The following is a 21,381-nucleotide window of genomic DNA, read 5'->3' on the forward strand; positions in this document are numbered from 1 at the left end:
TCACATACGGGTCACGAATCCACTCCTTCGCAGTTTGTGGGCCTTTAGTGATTGGGAAGTAGCATAGATTTTGGTTTCTTCGAGGTTGTAGGCTCATCTTCTGGCTCGTCAGGTTCCCTTTTCCCCGTAAAAAATCTGTCCAAAAAAATCTGTCCAAAGACGTCGATTTTTCAGTCATTCAAGTGTGGGGGCTAATTATTTCCGGGAACAAATGTGATGGGCGACGACCTACGTCAAACGTTATTATTGAGGCCAAGCGCACATAGATATACAAAACAAGATGTACTGCTAACAGTCCAATCAATGCATTTCTATGACGACCTCCTATCCTGTAGTTGTACATCTAGAGTAGACAGGGATATTGGTGTGTTAGGCGGCACAGGCAAAGTCAATCGGCCACAATGCAGTCGTTAATAAATTATTTATTATTTCTGCGCGGCCCGGTACCAAATGCGCCACGGACCGGTACCGTTCCGCGGCCCGGTCGTTGGGGACCCCTGATGTAGAAGTACAATAGCTTACCTGAAAATCAGTGCATTTAGTAAAAAAGGCTCCATAAATTAAGGGCGTAGGTTTGGTCTTAACATTGGTTGGGACGATATGGCATAACCTGCATTAACACTTTTTGCTGGGGATGGGACATTCTTAATGATTATGCAAAATAAATCTGTCACACCATTAGCCAATCAAATATGCGTTTAGGATTAAAAAAAAAAATGGACCAGACAATCAAAACATATGGGAAGACAAGTCAAATGACCTACAGTATATAACTGAAGTCATTATATAATGCAAATAAGGTTGCTTAAAAGTTGGTGGGGACAATTTCAGCATCTTGAAATGTCGGTAGTGTTTTGTCCCTACGCATACCAACGCCCTTGCCATAAATCCAGGTGTTTAAAGTAGCCTACATAATTGCTGATTGATCCGATGAAGTATTGATTTATTGCCATTGAAGGAGATAGTACATTTCCTCGTAGGAACCGTCTGTTTGCATTACTCTAACATACCCAATATAAAATAAATAGCACTTATATCATAGTTTAAGGACAACAAGCAGAATATAGGGCATAAGAGATAAACAGCGCCTTCTTATCACGGAAGCCCAGCGCGTGCGTCATACAACTAACTGAGCAAGATGGACGCTGACAAGCCCATGTCTCCACCATCAAGTCTCGCAATCAGTTCTCCCGGACAGTCCACAACAAATGGTGGGACGGTCTGTCCTAACACAAGGAACACAGGAGAACGCCCAATGTCCAACTGATAACACGACTGACAAGACTCCAAGATCCCCGTTGACGCTGAGGTGGGAAAATCCACATCCTCATTGCCCAGACAAAAGTAACTCCCGAATACTACTGTCCAATCCACAAACAGACAATAATCCCAAACACACCCTTCTTTCTGCCCACGGCCCGCCCGGCGAGAGCCTTCAAAAGACTGAATGTTTAACTAAGCATTGTCCTTTTTTTGGAAACTTCTGATATGGTGACCTTGGAATGAATTTGCCTCCTCGCCTGAGTGTTTGTTTCGCCTTGCCGTTTTGATCTCTATCGATCCTGAATAAATTGTCAACCTGTTTTCAGTGAGCCTTTCAAAAATGGAGTCAGTACAAAGGATTAAGACTAAGGTGAACGCACAGAGGTTGCCCTTCTGGCCGGAGTCCCCCTGGCCCGGACCGTTGGATCTGCGCCAGCGCGGGTCCGGCAGTTCGGCTGGGGATCTGGCTAAAAGGTCAGATTCCTGCAATATGAACCTGAAATGGACTTTAAATTTACTGGTGTATTTAATATCTATGACCTCTTAACCGTTCAAAATGTTCCTATTTTAAAATGTCTCTCATTCATTCATCTTCTGTACCTCTTAGTCATTGGACGTAATTTATTTGCCGTGTTATTTAGAAAAATAAAACAAATTCAAGGCCATACATACTAAAGTATTTTCATACTCCTTCAGTTTTCTATTGTTTTTGTCATTGTTATGATTACAGATTAACTGGATTTACAGAATGTATAGTATTTCCCCCCTAAATTAAATCATTCAATAATAATTGGAACACTCACATAATTGTCTTTAAGACTTACACAGCTGGCCAAAAGTGTTGTCACCCCTGAAATTCTGTCAGATAATGCTCAATTTCTCCCAGAAAATGATTGCCATTACGAATGCTTTGGTAGAAATATCTTCATTTCTTTTGCTTGCAATGAAAAAAGAATGGAAAAAAACGGACAAAAGTATTGGCATCCTTTGAAAAATCATGTGATGCTTCCTTTCTAGCACCTGTTACTTACCTGTGGCACGGAACAGGTGGAGGTGATAACTAAATCACACTTGGAGCCAGTTATATTGGATTAAAGTTGACTCAACCTCTGTCCTGTGTCCTTGTGTGTACCTGATTGAGCATGGAGAAAAGAAAGAAGACCAAAGAACTGTCTGAGGACTTGAGAAGCATAAGTGTGAGGAAGAATGGGCAATCTCAAGGCTACAAGTCCATCTCCAAAGACCTGAATGTTCCTGTGTTTACTTTGCGTAGTGTCATCAATAAGTGTAAAGCCCATGGCACTGTGGCTAACCTGTGGACGGAGAAAAAAAAAAAAGACGAGATTTGAACGAAACATTGTGCAGATGGTGGATAAAGAACCTCAACTAACATCCAAACAAGTTCAAGCTTTCCTGCAGTCCAAAGGTACAACAGTGTCAACCCGTACTATCCGTCGGCGTCTGAATGAAAAGGTACTCTGTGCTACGATACCCAGGAAGACCTCACTTCCCACCCAAAGACATAAAAAACCCAGGCTGGAGTTTGCCAAAACTTACATGAGAAAGCCAAAACGTTTTGGAAGAATGTTTTCTGGTCAGATAAGACAAAAGTAGAGCTTTTTGGGAAAAGGCATCAACACAGTTTACAGGGGGAAAAAAACAAGGCCTTCAAACAAAAGAACACGGTCCCCACAGTCAAACATGGCGGAGGTTCCCTGATGTTTCGGGGTTGCTTTGCTGCCTCTGCTTGACCGTGTGCATGGCATTATGAAGTCTGAAGACTACCAACAAATTTTGCAGCATAATGCCCAGTGTGAGAAAGCTGGGTCTCCCTCAGAGGTCATGGGTCTTCCAGAAGGACAATGACCCAAAATACACTCCAAAAAGAACTAGAAAATGGTTTGGGATAAAGCACTGCAGATTTTTGAAGTGGCCAGCAATGAGTCCAGACCTGAATCCCATAGAACACCTTTGGAGAGATCTGAAAATGGCATTTTGGAGAAGACACCCTTAAAATCTCAGAGACAGAGCAGTTGGCCAAAGAAGAATGGCCTAAAATTCCAGCAGAGCATTGTTGGATACCGGAAGCGGTTGTTCGCAGTTATTTTGTCTAAAGGTTGTGCTAAAATGAAATAATATGATAAAATAAATTGATAATAATTTAATTTTTTTTTCCATTCTCTTTTGTGGTTTTTCATTGCAAGTTTAATCAACTTTAATCCATTATAACTGGCTGTAAATGTGATTTAGTTATTGCCACCACCTGTTATGTGCCACAGGTAAGTCACAGGTGCTGTTAAATACACAAATCAGGGAAGAATCACACGATTTTTCAAAGGATGCCAATACTTTTGTCCGGCCCATTTTTTTTAGTTTTGTATAAAATTATAATGATTTAATTTTTTTTTTATTCTGAGTTTTTTGAAGCAAAATAAATGAAAATATTTTTACCAACGCATTTGTAATTCCAATCATTTTCCAGAAGGAATTGAGCATTATCTGACAGAATTGCACGGGTGCCAATACTTTTGGCCAGCAGTGTAAGTCGCAGGCTAAGCCAAACTTAAAAAAAAAAAAAAAAAAAGGGTGACTTATAGTCCGGAAAATAGGGTGCATAAAAAAAAAAAAAAAAAAAAGACAAATGTTATGATCTTGCAACTCCCTTAGGAATTTAATATTGTACTGTCATGGATGTGAAACAGGTTTGTATTGTATTATGAAAAATGCTTACATTGACATCAGATTCTGGAATAATCTCTGTCAAGAAATGAAAAACCTATCAAGTCTATTCTTTGTATAATTGTTACACAACAGCTGAGTCAGGACTTCTGCGCGAGGAGTGTGCTGAGCTTGATTTTTCCGTCCATTGAGGCAGTCAGACAGGTACCACAGTCCAATGCCGAGCACCAGTCAACAGTCACCACTGGTGCTTTGTGTCCACCCAGGGACAGCACGCTCTCCAGAGTGGGTTCTTCATTAGTAAGCTGGACAGAGGGCAGGTAGTCACACAAAAGATAACCATGAAACCATGAAACTAGATGTCTTTACTTTGTAAATGATCCCTCCAGAACTTGAACAGGTCAGGACATGTTGTCCTTCTGAGTCAAAGGTGAAGAGGCGACCTCTGGGAACCTGCACCTATAATTTGAGTTTATTACTATATTTGAATTTCTTCCGTGTACATCCTTTGTTTTACAGAATAAGTAATTGACCACTGTATGTTAATATCTGTCATGGCATACCTGTTTATAGCCGCTGTATCCTGACAGGACAAAAGGTCCAGTGGCATCCTGAGGTAGAACCTGCTCTGACTGCTTTACGCCACATCGATGGATGTTCCACTGGATGAACTGAAGATACAACTTATTTTTTAATCAAACTGCACATTTAGGATCATCGTTTTTTAATACAAATGCACCTTGCCATCTCCTCCAATGCTAAAGACAGTGTTTTCATCGGAGCTGAACTCAACACTGTAAACCTCTCCATCATGTGCCTTCCAGCTCATAGCACTCTCATACTGCTGCATGTCTACAAGGAGAGGAAAATACATCAGACAGGCATTACTTAGATTTGCCTCAGTAACAAAATCACACAACTACAGTTGTCCGATATTATCAGCTAGACGATAATATCATCCGATTCGCCATGTGCCAGTTACCGGTTTCAAGGTTTCCCCTGGTGTTAACACGTCACACTTTCAAAACCACTCAAATTTTTCATCACACCGTAGTACGGTATTAGCTATTATTTACTGTATGTCCCAAAAATGCAGCAAGAAATGGAGCAGGAGCGCTCACCCCTCCCCCTCCAGTTGTTGCTGTGTCCGTCAGTGACAGTCCGACAGTTCAAACAATGGCTGAAGGTGGTGAGCTTTTTCCTCCTTAAAAAAATAACTCGCTTGTATGGGAGTATTTTGGCTACCGAAAAGAAGCAGACGGCCGTGGATTAGAGGAGGGAGGACATCCCACGTGCAACACTTGCTTGTGGAGGGTGGCTGCAAAGGGGGGCAACACCTCAGACTTGATTTCACATTTACGTGACAATCATCGATCACTTTATACAAAATTGAAGGTAAAATATGAGAGCTCTCCAGCGTGTTTAGTCTCTCTAGCGACGGTGAGACAAATACTAAATATATATAAATACTAAATCTGTAACTAGCTTCTTAATGAGGCAGATAATGTGGCTAGTTAGCATGCCAAGACAGCTAAACTGGTTCCTCTCTACCATTAGCCAACTTTTTTAAAGTTTTCCACGTTAGGGTACTTGCCAACAGTTCCGGATTGTGCGGGACAACCCGCAATAGACCCCACTCACATGACTTCACAACCACGCCTCCGCGCCATATTGTCCGTCAGGTCATTGTGTTTACGCATTACCGCTACGTAAATTCCTCCTATTATGGAGTGTTTTTCTGCTCGTTAACATTAATAATCATAATGGTGAAGGCGTGTGTGGCGGTTGGTTGCAGTAACAGAGAAGATAGACGGAGAGACTTGAACTTCTACCGTATTCCGAGAGACCCAGAGAGGAGAGCGAGATAGACTGCTGCAATTCGACGAGAAAACTGGGCACCAAACGATCACCACAGATTATGTACTAGTCATTTTATATCTGGTAAGATGCATTTAATATATATTTAGAGGGTTTTGGGCTGATAACCACCATTAAGATCATTGCGGTGCTAATCGCCGACAACGTACAGTTTCAAATTCAAGATGCTTATTTCTTCCACCATCATTATATTTTGAATAATATTTAGCTGGTACCAAGTGAAAGAAGCTGGCCTCGTCTACGGATCATCAGTTAAACAGGTGTGTCCAAACCTTTTGCAAAGGGGGCCATATTTGGTGTAGTAAAAATGCGGGGGGCTACCTTGGCTGATTTACATAGAACAATATATTTAGACAAATTTTAGCAGGCCCTTCTGTGTGTCACATTTGCTTTATTATTATTTTTTAATTCATAATTTCAACAATCTTGTCTTTGTGGCGTTCTCTTCCGACACTCGGGCTCTTGCGAAATACTGCCGCTGTGAAATTAAACTAGCTTCAAGTTGCTATAATTTCTCACTGCGTATCTTCCCTGTAATGTTGTCGTACATGTCAGCGTGTCTTGTTCGGTAACATCATTATTGCGTCACATCGAACTCTTTGAAAACAGCGACTGTCTCTTTGCAAATGAGGCAGACACAGTTGTTGCTATTTTATTGAATAAATAGTCCAATATCCACCTATCCTTGAAGCGTCGGCCATGGCAGTCAACTGTTTTTTTTTTTATTGATGGTCACCATTTTAGAAAATTGGAAGTAAAGGGTCACACTGGGTAATGTTGCTTAGAGTGCTGCTCTTAAAGTTTTTCAAACTTTCGTGAAAATAGGCTGATTTTGTGTGGACAAGATAGTTGTAGATATCAGGGTAGCAGATGTCAGGCAGAGAGGGCAAAGACAGCGGGTCGAAAAATATCGATTTAGGCATCAAATATGGATCTGGCGAATGGATAGACTGAAGCTTTTCCACATAACGCCTTTATGCAACGCATCCAATGAGTTTACAGTGTCTGAAAGCACCGGGGCTTCCATGAATTGCACTATAAATTGCACGACAAATTGAAACCATTGAGAATACGGATAAACAATGACTGACAAGATGGCGGCCGGATACAGCGACACGTCATTCTGTGACGTTGGTGAGTAGGGTCTATACAGTTCCGTCGGCAGCGACGGTACCAATCGGAACTTCCTATATTGCAGGTTGCCCTGCACAGTCCGGGACTGTTGGCAAACTTAATTATTTCGCCATTGTAAACATCTGTTCAAAATAACATTTTCATAATATACATATATATATTTTTTTCTCTCTGGTGACTTTCTGTGTTGAGAGGGGGTGGGTGTTTATGTGTATAATGTGTAAATATTGAAACAGTGGGGAAAATAAGTATTTAGTCAACCACCAATTGTGCAAGTTCTCCTACTTGAAAAGATTAGAGAGGCCTCTAATTGTCAAAATGGGTAAACCTCAACCATGAGACAGAATGTGGAAAAACCCCCAGAAAATCACATTGTTTGATTTTTAAAGAATTTATTTCCAAATTAGAGTGAAAAATAAGTATTTGGTCACCGACAAACAAGCAAGATTTCTGGCTGTCAAAGAGGTCTAACTTCTTCTAACGAGGCTCACTCGTTACCTGTAGTAATGAAACCTGTTTCAACTCATTATAAATATAAAAGACACCTGTCCACAACCTCAGGCAGTCACACTCCAAACTCCACTATGGCCAAGACCAAAGAGCTGTCAAAGGACACCAGAGACAAAATTGTAGACCTGCACCAGGCTGGGAAGACTGAATTTGCAATAGGTAAAACGCTTGGTGTAAAGAAATAAACTGTGGGAGCAATTATTACAAAATGGAAGACATACAAGACCACTGATAATCTCCCTCGATCTGGGGCTCGATGCAAGATCTCACCCCGTGGCATCAAAATGATAACAAGAACGGTGAGCAAAAATCCCAGAACCACACGGATGAACCAAGTGAATGACCTACACAGAGCTGGGACCACAGTAACAAAGGCTACTTACTATCAGTAACACAATGCACTGCCAGGGACTCAAATCCTGCACTGCCAGACGTGTCCCCCTGCAGAAAAAAGTACACGTCCGGGCCCGTCTGCGGTTCGCAAGGGAGCATTTGGATGAACCAGAACCAGAAGAGGACTAAGAGAATGTGTTATGGTCAGATGAAAGCAAAATAGAACTTTTTGGTAGAAACAAAGGTTCTCGTGCTTGGAAGAGAAAGAATACTGAATTGCATCCTTTGGGGCCGTTTTTCTGCAAAGGGATTAGGACAACTGATCTGTGTAAAGGAAAGAATGAATGGGGCCATGTATCGAGAGATTTTGAGTGAAAATCTCCTTCTATCAGCAACTTCCATCAGCAAGGGCATGGAAGATGAGACGTGGCTGGGTCTTTCAGCATGACAATGATCCCAAACACACAGCCAGGGCAACAAAGGAGTGGCTTCGCAAGAAGCATTTCAAGGTCCTGGAGTGGCCTTGCCAGTCTCCAGATCTCAACCCCATAGAAAATCTGTGGAGGGAGTTGAAAGTCCGTGTTGCCCAACGACAGCCCCAAAACATCACTGCTCTAGAGGAGATCTGTATGGAGGAATGGGCTAAAATACCAGCAACAGTGTGAAAAGCTTGTGAAGAGTTACAGAAAACGTTTGGCCTCCGTTATTGCCAACAAAGGGTACATAACAAACTATTGAGATGAACTTTTGGTATTGACCAAATATTTATTTTCCACCATGATTTGCAAATTCTTTAAAAATCAAACAATGTGATTTTCTGGGGGGTTTTCCACATTCTGTCTCTCATGGTTGAGGTTTATCCATGTTGACAATTACAGGCCTCTCTAATATTTTCAAGTGGGAGAACTTGCACAATTAGTGGTTGATTAAATACTTATTTGCCCCATTGTACCAGTCACACACTCTTGCTCTCTATTAATAGCCAACTAATTAATATTAATACTAGTAGTGGTATGTGTTTTACATAAAATCAATCTGATCATGCAGTACATTTTTAGGTCCAGTTCTATATTACCAAAGTCATTATAAATTCAGGTTAATTTAACATATATATGGCAACCAATTCAGGGTGTCCCCTGCCTACTGCCCGAAGTTAGCTGGGATAGGCTCCAGCACCTCCGCGACCCTCGTGAGGAATAAGCGGCATGGAAAATGAATGAATGAATGAATGAATGTATATCTTTATTTTTTATCATTATAGGGCAGAAGTAGCTCTGACAGCAGCCGGGCATCAACATCAAAAGCACCAGATCCGCCAACAGTTCCGGAAACTTAAAAACAACAACTATGCACCTTCATCCAAACATGCAAAAAACCTTAAGAATGCTGTGACATATTTCATAGCATGAGACATGATTCCAAACTGTAGAGAAACCCGGATTTTTGAAACTGATGTTGAATGGATTTTTAATAAAATAACCCATACATCTCAAAATAACACTTTTTAGAGGTAAAATTCCAATACCGTGAAACCGCGGTATTTTAACTGACGGTTATCATACCATCAAAATCTCAAATCGACACATGCCTACGTCCGACAAAAGTGTTTTAAAATGATATCGGATAATATTGACATTGTTTTTTCATTATCCATTTTGGGCCAATATTCATGTTGCCTTCAAAGTGAATTTAGAAGCCTTCTGCCTTTGTACAAGGGTTGGTCACAGCTTTGCACAGCCGTCATGCTTATTGACCATTAGATGTCTGGAAACTATGATGCTTGGGATTTGTGATGTGAGCTGACCATTTGCATTCATGGTGCAAAAATAAAATGAAAAATAAATGATTGAAAAATAATTAATTATAAACTAGCGCATATATCAGTATCGATTTGATAGCGGTATTTTTGGAGTTGGACATTCATTCATTCATTCATTTTCCATGCCGCTTTTCCTCACGAGGGTCGCGGAGGTGCTGGAGCCTATCCCAGCCAACTACGGGCAGTAGGCAGGGGACACCCTGAACTGGTTGCCAGCCAATCGCAGGGAGTTGGACAATACCGGGATATTAATAAGTACTTATCGGACAACTCTACATACAACTCATTGTTGTATAAACTTAAGATTTTTTCATAAGAAAGTGGAGAGAACATTTAATCATTTTCACAAATGGTTAAAAAAAAAAAAAATCTGTATTTTCCCCAGTATAAGGCGCACCTAAATGCCTTACATTTTCTCAAAAGCTGACAGTGCGCCTTATAATCCAAGTTGCCTTATATATATGAATCAATCTTGAGCTGCAACAGGTCTTGCCATTACGGTAAGCAGCTGCCGACTCCATTTTCCCAATACTGTGAAGTTGGCCCCCCATCAGACACAAAATTATTTAAAAAAAAAAATGTTATTCGTTTGTGCTGAATTTCTTTTTTGTTTATGCTGCTATCATTTTTGAAAGATTAACAAATTTTTTATAGGTCAATATGAAGTCAACCAACCCCCCATTTTGATTAAAAATTGCTAAAAATGGTGTCAATCGTTTGCTACGTTTGTGCTGTAAAATTTTTTGTTGCTTCTGCTATCATTTTTGAGATATGAATTTCGATTGATGACGTCACACAGTCCCCCATTTATTGCAAAATGGACCCGAAATGGTGCCATTCGTTTATACTACGTGTCAAGTTTTATTGTTGAAATACGTGTTGTTTTGAACATAAGTGTACATATATATGTGTTAGTTTTATAAATTGTCAAAAGGAAACAAAATAATAAGCTTCAAAAACCACAATTGCCTTGTTTGCTGTCCGTCAAGCTGAAAAACTTCACATTTAGTGGGGACAGAAAGCGTTATATTTATAAAAGCAGAAAAATAAGATACTGTGAGGTACAATAAGGTATTGTTTATGCGACAAAAAAAAAAAAAAAAAAAAAAAAAAAAAAAAGACTGGAAACAAAATGGCGGACGAGACTCCGGCGTTGTAAAGTCGAAATCACGTAAATCGAGTACGACATAACCCGGCAACTACCTGTATTAAAAAAGTTTGACTGATCTGACTGTTTTGTTGGCATTCCCTTTAGCACAGCCCCATCTAATGGATGCATAACGTAACCCCAGCCTCTACTGTAGCGTCTATTCTACGTGCCTTATAGCACGGTGCACCTTATATATGAAAAAAGTTTTAAAATAGGCCATTCATTGACGGCGGCCTTATGATGTGTTGTGCCTCATAGTGCGTAAAATAGGGATATCACCAAAATGTCTACTTTAAAAATACTGACCAAAGAGTCTGATGACTCCATCTGCTGCTCCGGTGACCAACAAGTTTCCATTGTGGTTGAAGGCTGTGCAGTTAATAGCCACTGGTTCAGGCTCTAAGGAAAACTGGAGCTGAGAGGAAGACGGAACCAAGATTATGATGAGAACTACAGAAAGCAAAACCATTGTCAACGATGTGCATTTCCTAACCTGTTGTTTCACTGTTTTGGTGTCCCAAAGTAACAGCTGACCAGACACCTGCATTGGGAGACGAGCCGGCTCAATCGTTCGGCTGACAGCAGCAGCTGAACACACAAAGGACGAACCACTGGGACTGCAGGCCAAAGACAAGATACTGAGAGGAAAAAAAGAAAAGTCATTTCATCAGAATGCGACACTACAAAGAAAACACAGTACATTTTAAGTTGTTCAATTATACAATATACCCTAACCACCGACGTCACAAAACCACGTGCTCGCTGTGTGGTTCCGCCCACTTGTCCGTCATTTTGTCTCTGTATTAGCATTGTTTTCAATTGATCGAGGAATTTAAAATGCATTTCATGGAAGACCCGGTGCTTTCTGATGCCGTAAACTCACTGGATGTGTTGCATAAAAGGCGTTATGTGGAAAAGCTTCGTTCTATACAGTCGCCAGATCCATATTTGATGCCCAAATCGATGTTTTTCGACCCACTGTCCTCGCCCTGTCTGCCTGACATCTGCTACGCTGATATTTACAATTATCTTGTCCACACAAAATCAGCCTATTCTCACGAAAATTTGAAAAACTTCAAGAGCTTGGAGGCTTATAAATACTTCGTTGCTGGTTGGGTGAAACAGGTCCTCGTCCACGAAAATTCGGCAGGAATCTATCTTGTGCTTGGAAAGGTGAGTTACGAAATTTTCAATTCAAAATCTTTTGTTATTGCTAACATCCACTGTCAAGTCTAATGTATTTCATGTCATTTGTCAATGGAGTTAAGGCTTTTAATGTTTATATGGTTTAGCGATAGCACTCTCACTACATACATACGTGTATGTTGTCGGCGATTAGCCTAGCAATGATCTTAATTGTGGTTATTTGTCAGCTCCGTAGACGAGGCCAGTTTCTTTCACTTGGTACCAGCTAAATATTATTAAAAAAATAACGATGGTGGAAGAAAGGGAAGTCACAAACATCTTGAATTTGAAACTATGTCGTACCACGTCGTATGTTGTCGGCGATTAGCCTCGCAATGATCTTAATTGTGGTTATTTGTCAGCCCCGTAGACGAGGCCAGTTTCTTTCACTTGGTACCAGCTAAATATTATTCAAAAACTAACGATGGTGGAAGAAAGGGAAGTCACAAACATCTTGAATTTGAAACTATGTCGTACTACGTCGTATGTTGTCGGCGATTAGCCTCGCAATGATCTTAATTGTGGTTATTTGTCAGCCCAAAACCCTCTAAGTATATCTTAAATGCATCTTACCGGATATAAAATGACTACTACATAGTCTGGTGATTTTTTGGTGCCCAGTTTTCACGTCGAATTGCAGCCGTCCATTTCGCTCTCCTCTTTGGATCCCTCAGAATACGGTAAAACTTCAAGTCTCTCCTTCCATCTTCTCTGTTAGTGCAACCAACAGCCACACACGCCTTCACCATTTTGATTATTAATGTTAAGGAGCAGAAAAACACGCCGTAAATAGGAGACATGTACGTAGCCGTAACAGGTTAACACTATGTTTTGACGGACAAGTGGGCGGTACCATTCAGGAGAGCGGAGTTGTGACGTCACGTGGGTAGGGTCTATACTGTAGTTGCGTTGTTCTTACAAATATTGTATCCAAACTTGCTAACTTAATCACATGTGCTTAGTATGATGCAGTGCATCCCGACGAGATTAACATAAAGGTTTTCTTCAATTAAATCTAAAATTAGGTTATTTAATGACATTTTCCTTGTATTATTGAAATTTATTACGGTGACATACAAAATAGTCCTCTCTCTGTAAGTGACCTTCACTGTACTAAAGTGGCATGAAGACAGAAAGGTTTACCGTGGATGAGTTTCATCAATGTTCATCTCATATAGATTCTTCTTCGCCTCTGTATCATACAGTCGCACTGTGCCAACGCCGCTGCCTAGTAACAACTTAAAACATGCGAAAACCAATTAGTTTGTTGAACAGATTGGCTTGAATCTCAAGATACAGGACAATAATTGTTGGATGATAATGTGATGTTTACTGTACAAGTTGAAATATCCGTGATAACATTATCATCAATATTTCTGTAACTGTATTGGAACTTCTATTCTTACCAATCTGTCAGGTTTTGTGGCCCACTCCAGGGAGAGCAGAGGAGACTTGGACATGATGGTGGCTTTTGTCTGCATGATGGGATTGAACGACCATACCTGAAGTGTGAGCAAATGAAAGTTTTACTATGAATTCAATAGCGTGTATTAGTTGATAACTCCTAAAGATGAGTGATGCAGGTTCACCTTAATAACACCATCAACATCCAAACTGGCAACTCTGCGACCGGAACAGTCAACCCTAAAAGAAAGATTGAATTGAGAGACAAAGGACCAAACAGGCTTCAAAGTACAGTGGTACGTCAACTTATGAACGTCAACACACAGAATTTTCAGGTTACGACATGCCGCAATGGTAAAATATTATATATATTTACAGTATATATAATAAGAATATTTACTGAACGTAACATACTTACAGCTGCTCTGCCATTGGCTATTGCCTACCATTCCTGGCATCCAATTGGCTAACAGGGCCATCTACTGTATAGGAATGTGCAAAATATCGAAATGGTGATATTTATATGCTCTGCCCTGGACTTGGTGGCCCATTGAGGGTACCGCGATGTGCCGTGCCGGTTGGGGGGGGGGGGGGGGGGGGGGTCACAGTGGTGGCTTGTGGACCAGGTGGGGGGTGTTGGCGTGTCCCATTATCCCATCCCTGAAGGACGGTCGATGTGAGCACAGATGGCCCGGGGGACCACCTTGGATCCCGGGGGGATGACGATGGCTCCTTTGCTGGGCTGCGGGAGGAGGAATGGGCTGCGATGGCTTGTCCCCCACCCTCCCCCCGGTCGGCTAAGGGGGCTGGGCATGGCCCTGGGGCGGCGCCCGCGCAGCGTCTCTGCTCGTCTGCTTGGCTATCGCAAGTTTAATGGGATTCTCGCATTGCTGGATGTGATTGGGCGCGCTCCGGTGGAGGACCTCAGTGCCGGGATTAGCGATGGGGTGGTGTAGAGTGGGTTGCCAATGGGCTCACACTCACAAGGGATTCACACGACTACTGGGTTCAAGATCACAGGGCTGATTTGTGTACACTCCACCCCTACCAAACACTTATCTTCTAGATCCCCACCCACTCTTTCCCTGGTTATCGGGCTCCCCACACGGTGTCAACCGGAAATACATCTAGCTGACGATAGCACCAACATATTCAAAGTTAGTGTAGGCATTCAGTGTATTTCTCGTTGTTGTTTCTTCTCTCTCCCTCTCCTTCTTTTCTTCTGTTCCCCAGTAACCCCTTCCTGTTCGCTGCTTTGTCTTAATAAACGAGGTATGTTGAATGATCACAATGGGAGTATGTCATACTCCAATTTTACTCTAATGTTAAAACTTTTCAGACCAACCGGGCACTCAAATTTCCATTCTCGGTGTCAAACAGCTGAACAGGACAGCCTGGTTTTAAAAAATAAATAAATTAAAAAAAAAAAAACTAAAAACATAAATAAAAACCCAGGAACCAACAAGTTGCTACCAAAATCTCCCACCAAAATATTGTCTCAGTTAACTCTTTGGCTGCCGTTGACAGCGCTCGACACCCAATCCATTATGACCGGGAAAGGAACGAGAATGTTCGTTCATTCGAAACCAGAGCATTCACAGTCACTCTTTCTGATTTTCGGGGCATTTACAGGCCACTTCCTGTTGCGTTTCAGTCGCTGCTTATTCATTCCCAGGTCACTTCCTGTTCTGTAACCCAAAATCAACAGGGAGTGACCCATAAAATGCCCCAAAGTCAACAGGAAGTGACTGAAAATCAACCGGTAATTACCTGAAATGGCCCAAAATTACCTTGTTGCCTGGCATTGGCTGCCACTGACTAAATTATATGTATTTATTGGTTTAGAGACACGAACGCGTCATGTCCTTCAGCAGCATGCTTAGGTCTGAAGGGGTTAAAGGGAGACGGTTGCGTCAGTAGCTATTGAGTTCGAGTGTGTGCGCTAGGCTGTTCAATTCGGATACAGAAGATGAGGACTTTGATGGACTAGTGGATTAATTAAGATTGATGTGAGTACTTTGTTAAATTATCAGTTTTTCTCCCACTGCCTTTACAGAAAAAAAAAATAAATAAATAAAAAACGCGAGTGCGCAAGCTAGCGTGGATGCTAGCATGTTTTTCATGCACCCAATAATGTGGTGTGCCTTGTGTGTGTGTTAAATACAAAAATATCACCCGAAAATGAGCCTGCGCTTTTTAATACGGTGCACCCTAGTTGTGAAAATACAGTACTTTATATATGTTACAACAGTGTTTTTCAACAGTTTCTGAGTAACGGCATGTTTTTACTTTGAAAAAAATCTCACGGCACACCACAAATCCAAAATCACTTTCTGTACAGTATATTTGTATTAGGGATGTCCCGATCCAGGTTTTTGCACTTCCGATCCGATACCGATATTGGTTTGCACTTTCGATCCGATACCTATACTGGTCGATACCGATACCGACCTATCTGAGCATGTGTTCAAGTTTAAAGTTATTTAGCCTCCTTACTTAGTTGTCAGACTCATGTTGAAAAAGGTTTTAGTACTCTTGATAACAACTGGCCAGCTGAATTAGGCTAGTTTGAATAACACACAAAGGTTGGTAACAAGAAACTGACCTGTTTATTCAGTGACAAACACAAAACATTATAAATAACAAACAGAAAGGGCATAGCCAGTCGGTAAAATGTGCAAATAATATTTTAAACTCTTAAAAAAGCAAAACACACCAACAACCTCAGTGGAAAATCCCACAAATCCCCCAAGCCATTAGATGCTTTTAATGTTTCGTGCATTAGTTACAAAAATTGTTTAAAAAGCCTCTCAGGTTTAAATAAACGACTATTTCAGTATCAAGTTAACATTTTTAAAACAGTAAATAAAATACTAAAGTCCCCATTCTGTATCAGCAGCTTTAAACTACATTCAATTCATTTAATTTTGCGAATCAACTGTTAAAGTTGTTAAAATTGTTCCCGTTATTCCATAATTTCCCTTCTGTCTACTTTGGACATGTGAAAGTTTTACAACTGTTTTGAAGATAGATTCAAGTCAAGATTTTGCCGATTTAGGAGTATTTCAGATAAAAAGTTAATTAGGTTCGCTTGGAAGGTTCACAACATCCTACATAGGGAAGTCTTCTGCTTTAAGATGGCGGCTGTTTACTAATGCATCTGGTTTTCAATACTTCAGTGTTGCTAACGCAGTCGAGTCTGTCGTTTTGCATCTAGTTCTATATACATATGATATCGATTATCTCCAGTAAAATGACGTTGATGTCGTTTGTAGCAGCTGTCAGCAGCAGTCAGGTATTCTTGTGTTTTTTATCCAGCGGCATGAGTTGAGCTAAAGCAGTGAGTTGAGCATTGGCATTACCCGGGTGTATGACAAGCATTATGTTTACTTTCGGGACGCAATGCGGTCAGTTTCTCATTGCGTCCCGAAGACCGCGCTGTGTATTAGTTCCGCTTTACTTGACATATTTCAATAATCGGAATTTGGATGTTTGTGAATCGTTCTCGAATCTTCCACGGCCAAATCGCTCAAGGATGTAATGACGGCTGGGCATGTTGTACCGTGGTTCTTAGGGTTGGATGGTGCGTCTTTACTCACGAGAGATAATGGCTCGTCATCCAGAATGAATTCTTCGGCAATGACTTATTGCCTGGGCTTTGGGACTGTCGAGTGCCACGCATAGCAAAAGTTTCTGCCAGTGTTAGTTGCGTAGGACCTTTCTTTTTGTCTTCGGTCTTCTTAACATACTCCTCATATTGTTTGTGGTGGTATTTCGCTAAATGCTTGATTAGGTTGGTTGTATTAAAACTTCTAACAGCTTTACCACTACGCTTGACTGTATTGTGGCATATGTTGCACTCTGCCTCTTCGTCGTCCTTTAAGGTGAAATGATCCCACACAGCTCACATTTTTACCGATAAAGTCTCTCAGTAAATTGGGAGACGGTAATGTAAATGTAGTGTGTTGAAGGTGTGCCGTAAAATGCGGACCGGAGTTTAGGGAAACCGTAGCAAAAACTGGAATGGATTATGTAAATCTGTGCGATGGAAAACCGGGACCGGACTTTCAAAAAAAAAAAACTGGATCGAAAGTCTGGGTCGGAATTTTTCCGTGTTCCGATCCGATACCGATGCGCATTTTTTTGCCCATATCGGCGTCCAATCAGATCCAAATATCGGATCGGGACATCTCTAATTTATATATAAAATAGTTTCTCAATATTTATACTTACTTAGTGTGAAACTTTAGATGAACCCAAAAGCTGATATGCTGGCAGGAATCTTCATCAACAACTCTCAGTTTCTGTTTTTATTTTTTATAGCAGACAGCATGTCTTTAACCGCATCAGGGCTGAGCAGCTCGCTGACAATAGCTTTGCAGAAAGGTAGTATTAAGGTCTCTCACACAGCGTGGGACTTTGGATTTAGCAACAAGTTCAGCAACAAGGTGATTGGCTTTGGGGGCTTTCTCATTTACCTTTGAAGCTTTTCTCCAAAAAGTTGCCTGATTTTTTCTCTGTTTTCACAAAGGTGAACAAAACAGTCCATCGACTTGTTTTGAAGCAATGGGTGTTTCGTTTGGGGATGACGTTTAGGATAGCTGCTTGTGTCGCGTTCAAGAACTGCTCAGATGTTTAACCGTCAGCCACCTTGCTGCCCTTGATAATGTGTTGGAATAAAACACAGGGGGAGGATTGACAGTCATCCCACATGAATCAAATGGAAAGGACACTTTCGTGAATAATGACTCTTGACGAGTCTAATGAAATGATGTACAGTAGACGCGCTAGGGTCCACATTGTCGCGGACAGTAAGGTAGCTTATGACTGGAAATCTGAGCAGTTATTGAACGCTACAACAGAAATACCCCTCTCATCTTCACACGACCGCAACTTTCTGCCTCCTTCTTCCTTCCTTCTGCAACTCCGCCCAAGACGTAAAAAAAATAAAATGAAAATGCGATATTGGATAATTTCTTGCGGCACACCTGACGATCTCGCATAGCACACTACAATGGTTGAAAAACACTGCGTTAGAAAACATTCGGGACGCGTAACATGAGAATTTTTTTACAGAGTACTCCCCCCCAAAAAAAAGATTTGGTGCCACATCCACTAGATGACGCCCTAGGCAATCGCCTAGCTCGCCTATGCCTAGGGCCTGACCGAAAAGCAAGGAGTGTAGTGTTTTGCTGAGCAGCTACCTGCAGTGCATAATGGAAGAATGATGTTCTCCGTATTCCTCCTGGCTGAGTTTGATAAATGGCTGTTCTGCTGTTTGCCCTGCTTGTTCTACTCTGACACTGAAGTTTGAGGAGGAAGAATTAGGAGCGTCACTAGGGCTCTCGTTGGGAGGTTCCACCTCTCCAACTTCAACTTTTTTCTCTTGGAACTGAAAAGAAACATCACAATACTGTAAATTTATTGCTCTATCACAAGATGTAAATACCCATAACCTTTCTTATCCAAACGTAATATTCATTTGCAACAATAACAAGAATTGTCAACTTCCCCTTGAAACTATCAGGTACCTGTGGTGATGGTTTTGAGAAGAGCTCCTTCCGCTCTTTTTCATGAGCCTGAATTTTCTTATGTCTGATATGCGATGGTTGATTTGTCTGCTGGTTTGAAAGATGTGATTGAGAACTAGGCAGTTCACTTGTTGATGCATGATTGGAAGCAGGTTTAATTTCCTTCACTTGGACTGGATCTTTTGACTTTGAAGACTAGAAAAAATAGTACAGATAAAATATATGTAATTTTTTAGTACCGTATTTTCCACACTATAAGGCGCATCAGAGTATAAGGCGCACCTTCAATTTAATGGTCTATTTTTAAAACTGTTTTTATATATAGGGCCACCGCATTATAAGGCGCAGTAGTAGTAGTAGTAATAATAGTGGTTGGAGTTGCGTTATACATCCACCAGATGATGCTGCGCCGAAGGGAATGTCTTGCCATGATTAACCACGATCGATCCATATATAAGGCGCATCTGCTTATAAGGCGCACTGTCTACTTTTGAGAATATTTGAGGCTTTTAGGTGCGCCTTATCGTGCGGAAAATATGGTAATTTTTCAAACCCTGATGATAACCTTATTTTAAAATTTGGCAAATAGTAGCAACTGTAAATATCTGGTAATTCTGTTTGAAATATCTGGCATAAAGCGCATATAAAGCGCAGTACTAGTAGTATTGGTTGGGGTTGCGTTATACATCCACTAGATGGTGCTGCTCTAAAGGGAATGTCATGCCATGAGTAACCAATATCGATCCATATATAAGGCACATCTGCTTACAAGGCGCACTGTCTACTTTTGAGAAAATGAAAGGCTTTTAGGTGCGCCTTATCGTGCGAAAAATACGGTGATTTTTCAAACCAATGATGACAACTTTTATTATTATTATTTTATTTACTATTTGAAAATTTGTCAAAAAGTAGCAACTGTAAATATGTGGTAATTCTGTTTGAAATATCTGGCATTTTCACCTGGCTATTTGCTTGGTCCTTTCTGCCGACTGCCGCCTGATTTGGCGAAGACACCGAGGTTACCTGCTGTGTTTTCCCTCCAGGGGTACGCCGACCTTGTGGTAGGAATGTTGAGAAGAAGTTCCTGGATGGTGTGGTGGTAACACTGACTGCCCGCTGGCTTGACACTAAGTCACTGAGAGCAGAAGAGTCTGTCACTATTTGGGTGCAGTACAGAAATAACGAAGTTCTAAGATGATAAATTGTTCAGATATTTATAGGGGAGGAATACTAACAGATGGCCATTTTTGTACCACCAATAATGTGTCGATGTTTTCAGAATTCGTTTTTTCTGTTGTTGTTGTTCAGACACTATATACAATTTGCATCATCACTGACACGAGTCAAATAAGGGTTCATTTGTATGTGTTACTAGCATATCGAAAAGTTGTTCCTCAAATTCAGTGAAATGTCTGTGCAATTGGATTTATTAACTTTTCTGTCAGCGTGGGTGCCCTTGATTTGTTTTCTGTATAGCATTCTCAGAAACATTGGGTAACTGAATGTTTTAGTGTTCCTCTTGAGTAAACATTCAGAACAATTTTTGGATTGAGCTGGTATCGTTCTACATAGGCAAAAACCTTGTTTAACGTATATATTTGAGGAATAGGCGGTTGCTAATGATTTTGTTTTTTGGTGATGTGAAAACTGGAAAAATTTCCCATCATCTAATAAATCAGAACTATAGTGGTAATTTCTAAGCAAATAGTCATAATTTTTAATTTTAGAAATATCTACATGGTATGAATTTATTTAAAATTTAATAAAATGTATCAATGTTTTTTTTTGTAATAAATTTACTGACAAAAAACAATTATCCATTAGATGAAATGTTTATTTTGCAACATCAACTGCATCACAGCACAGTGAGAACACAGCATGTGACTTGCATTGGTAATTTAACTTACTGCTTAATAAATTAGAAGATTAAAACATTTTAGGAATATTTCTGATATAAACAGACAATGAGCAGTTTATCAACTGCGGCATAGTACCTAAAAATATTCTAAAGCTGTAATTCAGATGTACATGTACAGTGTTTCTGAAATAAATGGATGTTTAATAAAATAAAAAATAAAACACCTTCTCGAGAAAATAGAATAAATAAATATTGTACAGCTTTGGTACTGTGAATGATTTGCCAATTATAGTGTAGTGTGCTAACAAATAACATAGACTTCATATGTATTGACGGGTTAGATCGGTCATGCACTGCGCCTCGCATTCATGTTGGGGGCCGCCCACATCAAGAGGAACTATTCACACACGCAGCGATCCAACGCCGGATTTCTGTTGAAAAAGTACGAAAGCTGTACCGCTAAACACGAATGATTGTCTCAGGAGTGATTTGTTCGAGGATTCAAGATAATTATTATATTTTTCGTACCATCCATACTTTTTGAAACGTGATAAAAATCAAAGCGAGAAATTAGCCGCTACTGCATTGGCATCATAGTTCGCAAAATTTACGTTTTTTTTTGCTTTTAACCAAGAAT

General features: G+C 40.6%; 1 protein-coding gene across 2 annotated transcripts in view; it reads right to left on the reverse strand.

Annotated features, from left to right (window-relative positions):
• Positions 1–3,889: 3,889 nt before the first annotated feature.
• wdr91 (WD repeat domain 91) overlaps positions 3,890–21,381 on the reverse strand; it is a 32,066-nt gene continuing 14,574 nt past the window's right edge. For both annotated transcript variants that reach the window (XM_057818817.1, XM_057818816.1), the window contains exons 7-18: positions 19,847–20,021; positions 18,887–19,081; positions 18,560–18,747; positions 13,541–13,595; positions 13,358–13,453; positions 13,095–13,189; positions 11,260–11,404; positions 11,073–11,181; positions 4,682–4,794; positions 4,506–4,613; positions 4,312–4,401; positions 3,890–4,247 (exon numbers count right to left, since the gene is read on the reverse strand). In XM_057818817.1, coding sequence (XP_057674800.1) covers positions 4,083–4,247; positions 4,312–4,401; positions 4,506–4,613; positions 4,682–4,794; positions 11,073–11,181; positions 11,260–11,404; positions 13,095–13,189; positions 13,358–13,453; positions 13,541–13,595; positions 18,560–18,747; positions 18,887–19,081; positions 19,847–20,021 — 1,534 coding nt within the window. In that variant the 3' untranslated portion in view covers positions 3,890–4,082. The remainder of the gene's footprint in view (positions 4,248–4,311; positions 4,402–4,505; positions 4,614–4,681; positions 4,795–11,072; positions 11,182–11,259; positions 11,405–13,094; positions 13,190–13,357; positions 13,454–13,540; positions 13,596–18,559; positions 18,748–18,886; positions 19,082–19,846; positions 20,022–21,381) is intronic.

This window comes from Corythoichthys intestinalis, chromosome 17, assembly GCF_030265065.1.
Source record: "Corythoichthys intestinalis isolate RoL2023-P3 chromosome 17, ASM3026506v1, whole genome shotgun sequence".
NCBI lineage: Eukaryota > Metazoa > Chordata > Actinopteri > Syngnathiformes > Syngnathidae > Corythoichthys > Corythoichthys intestinalis.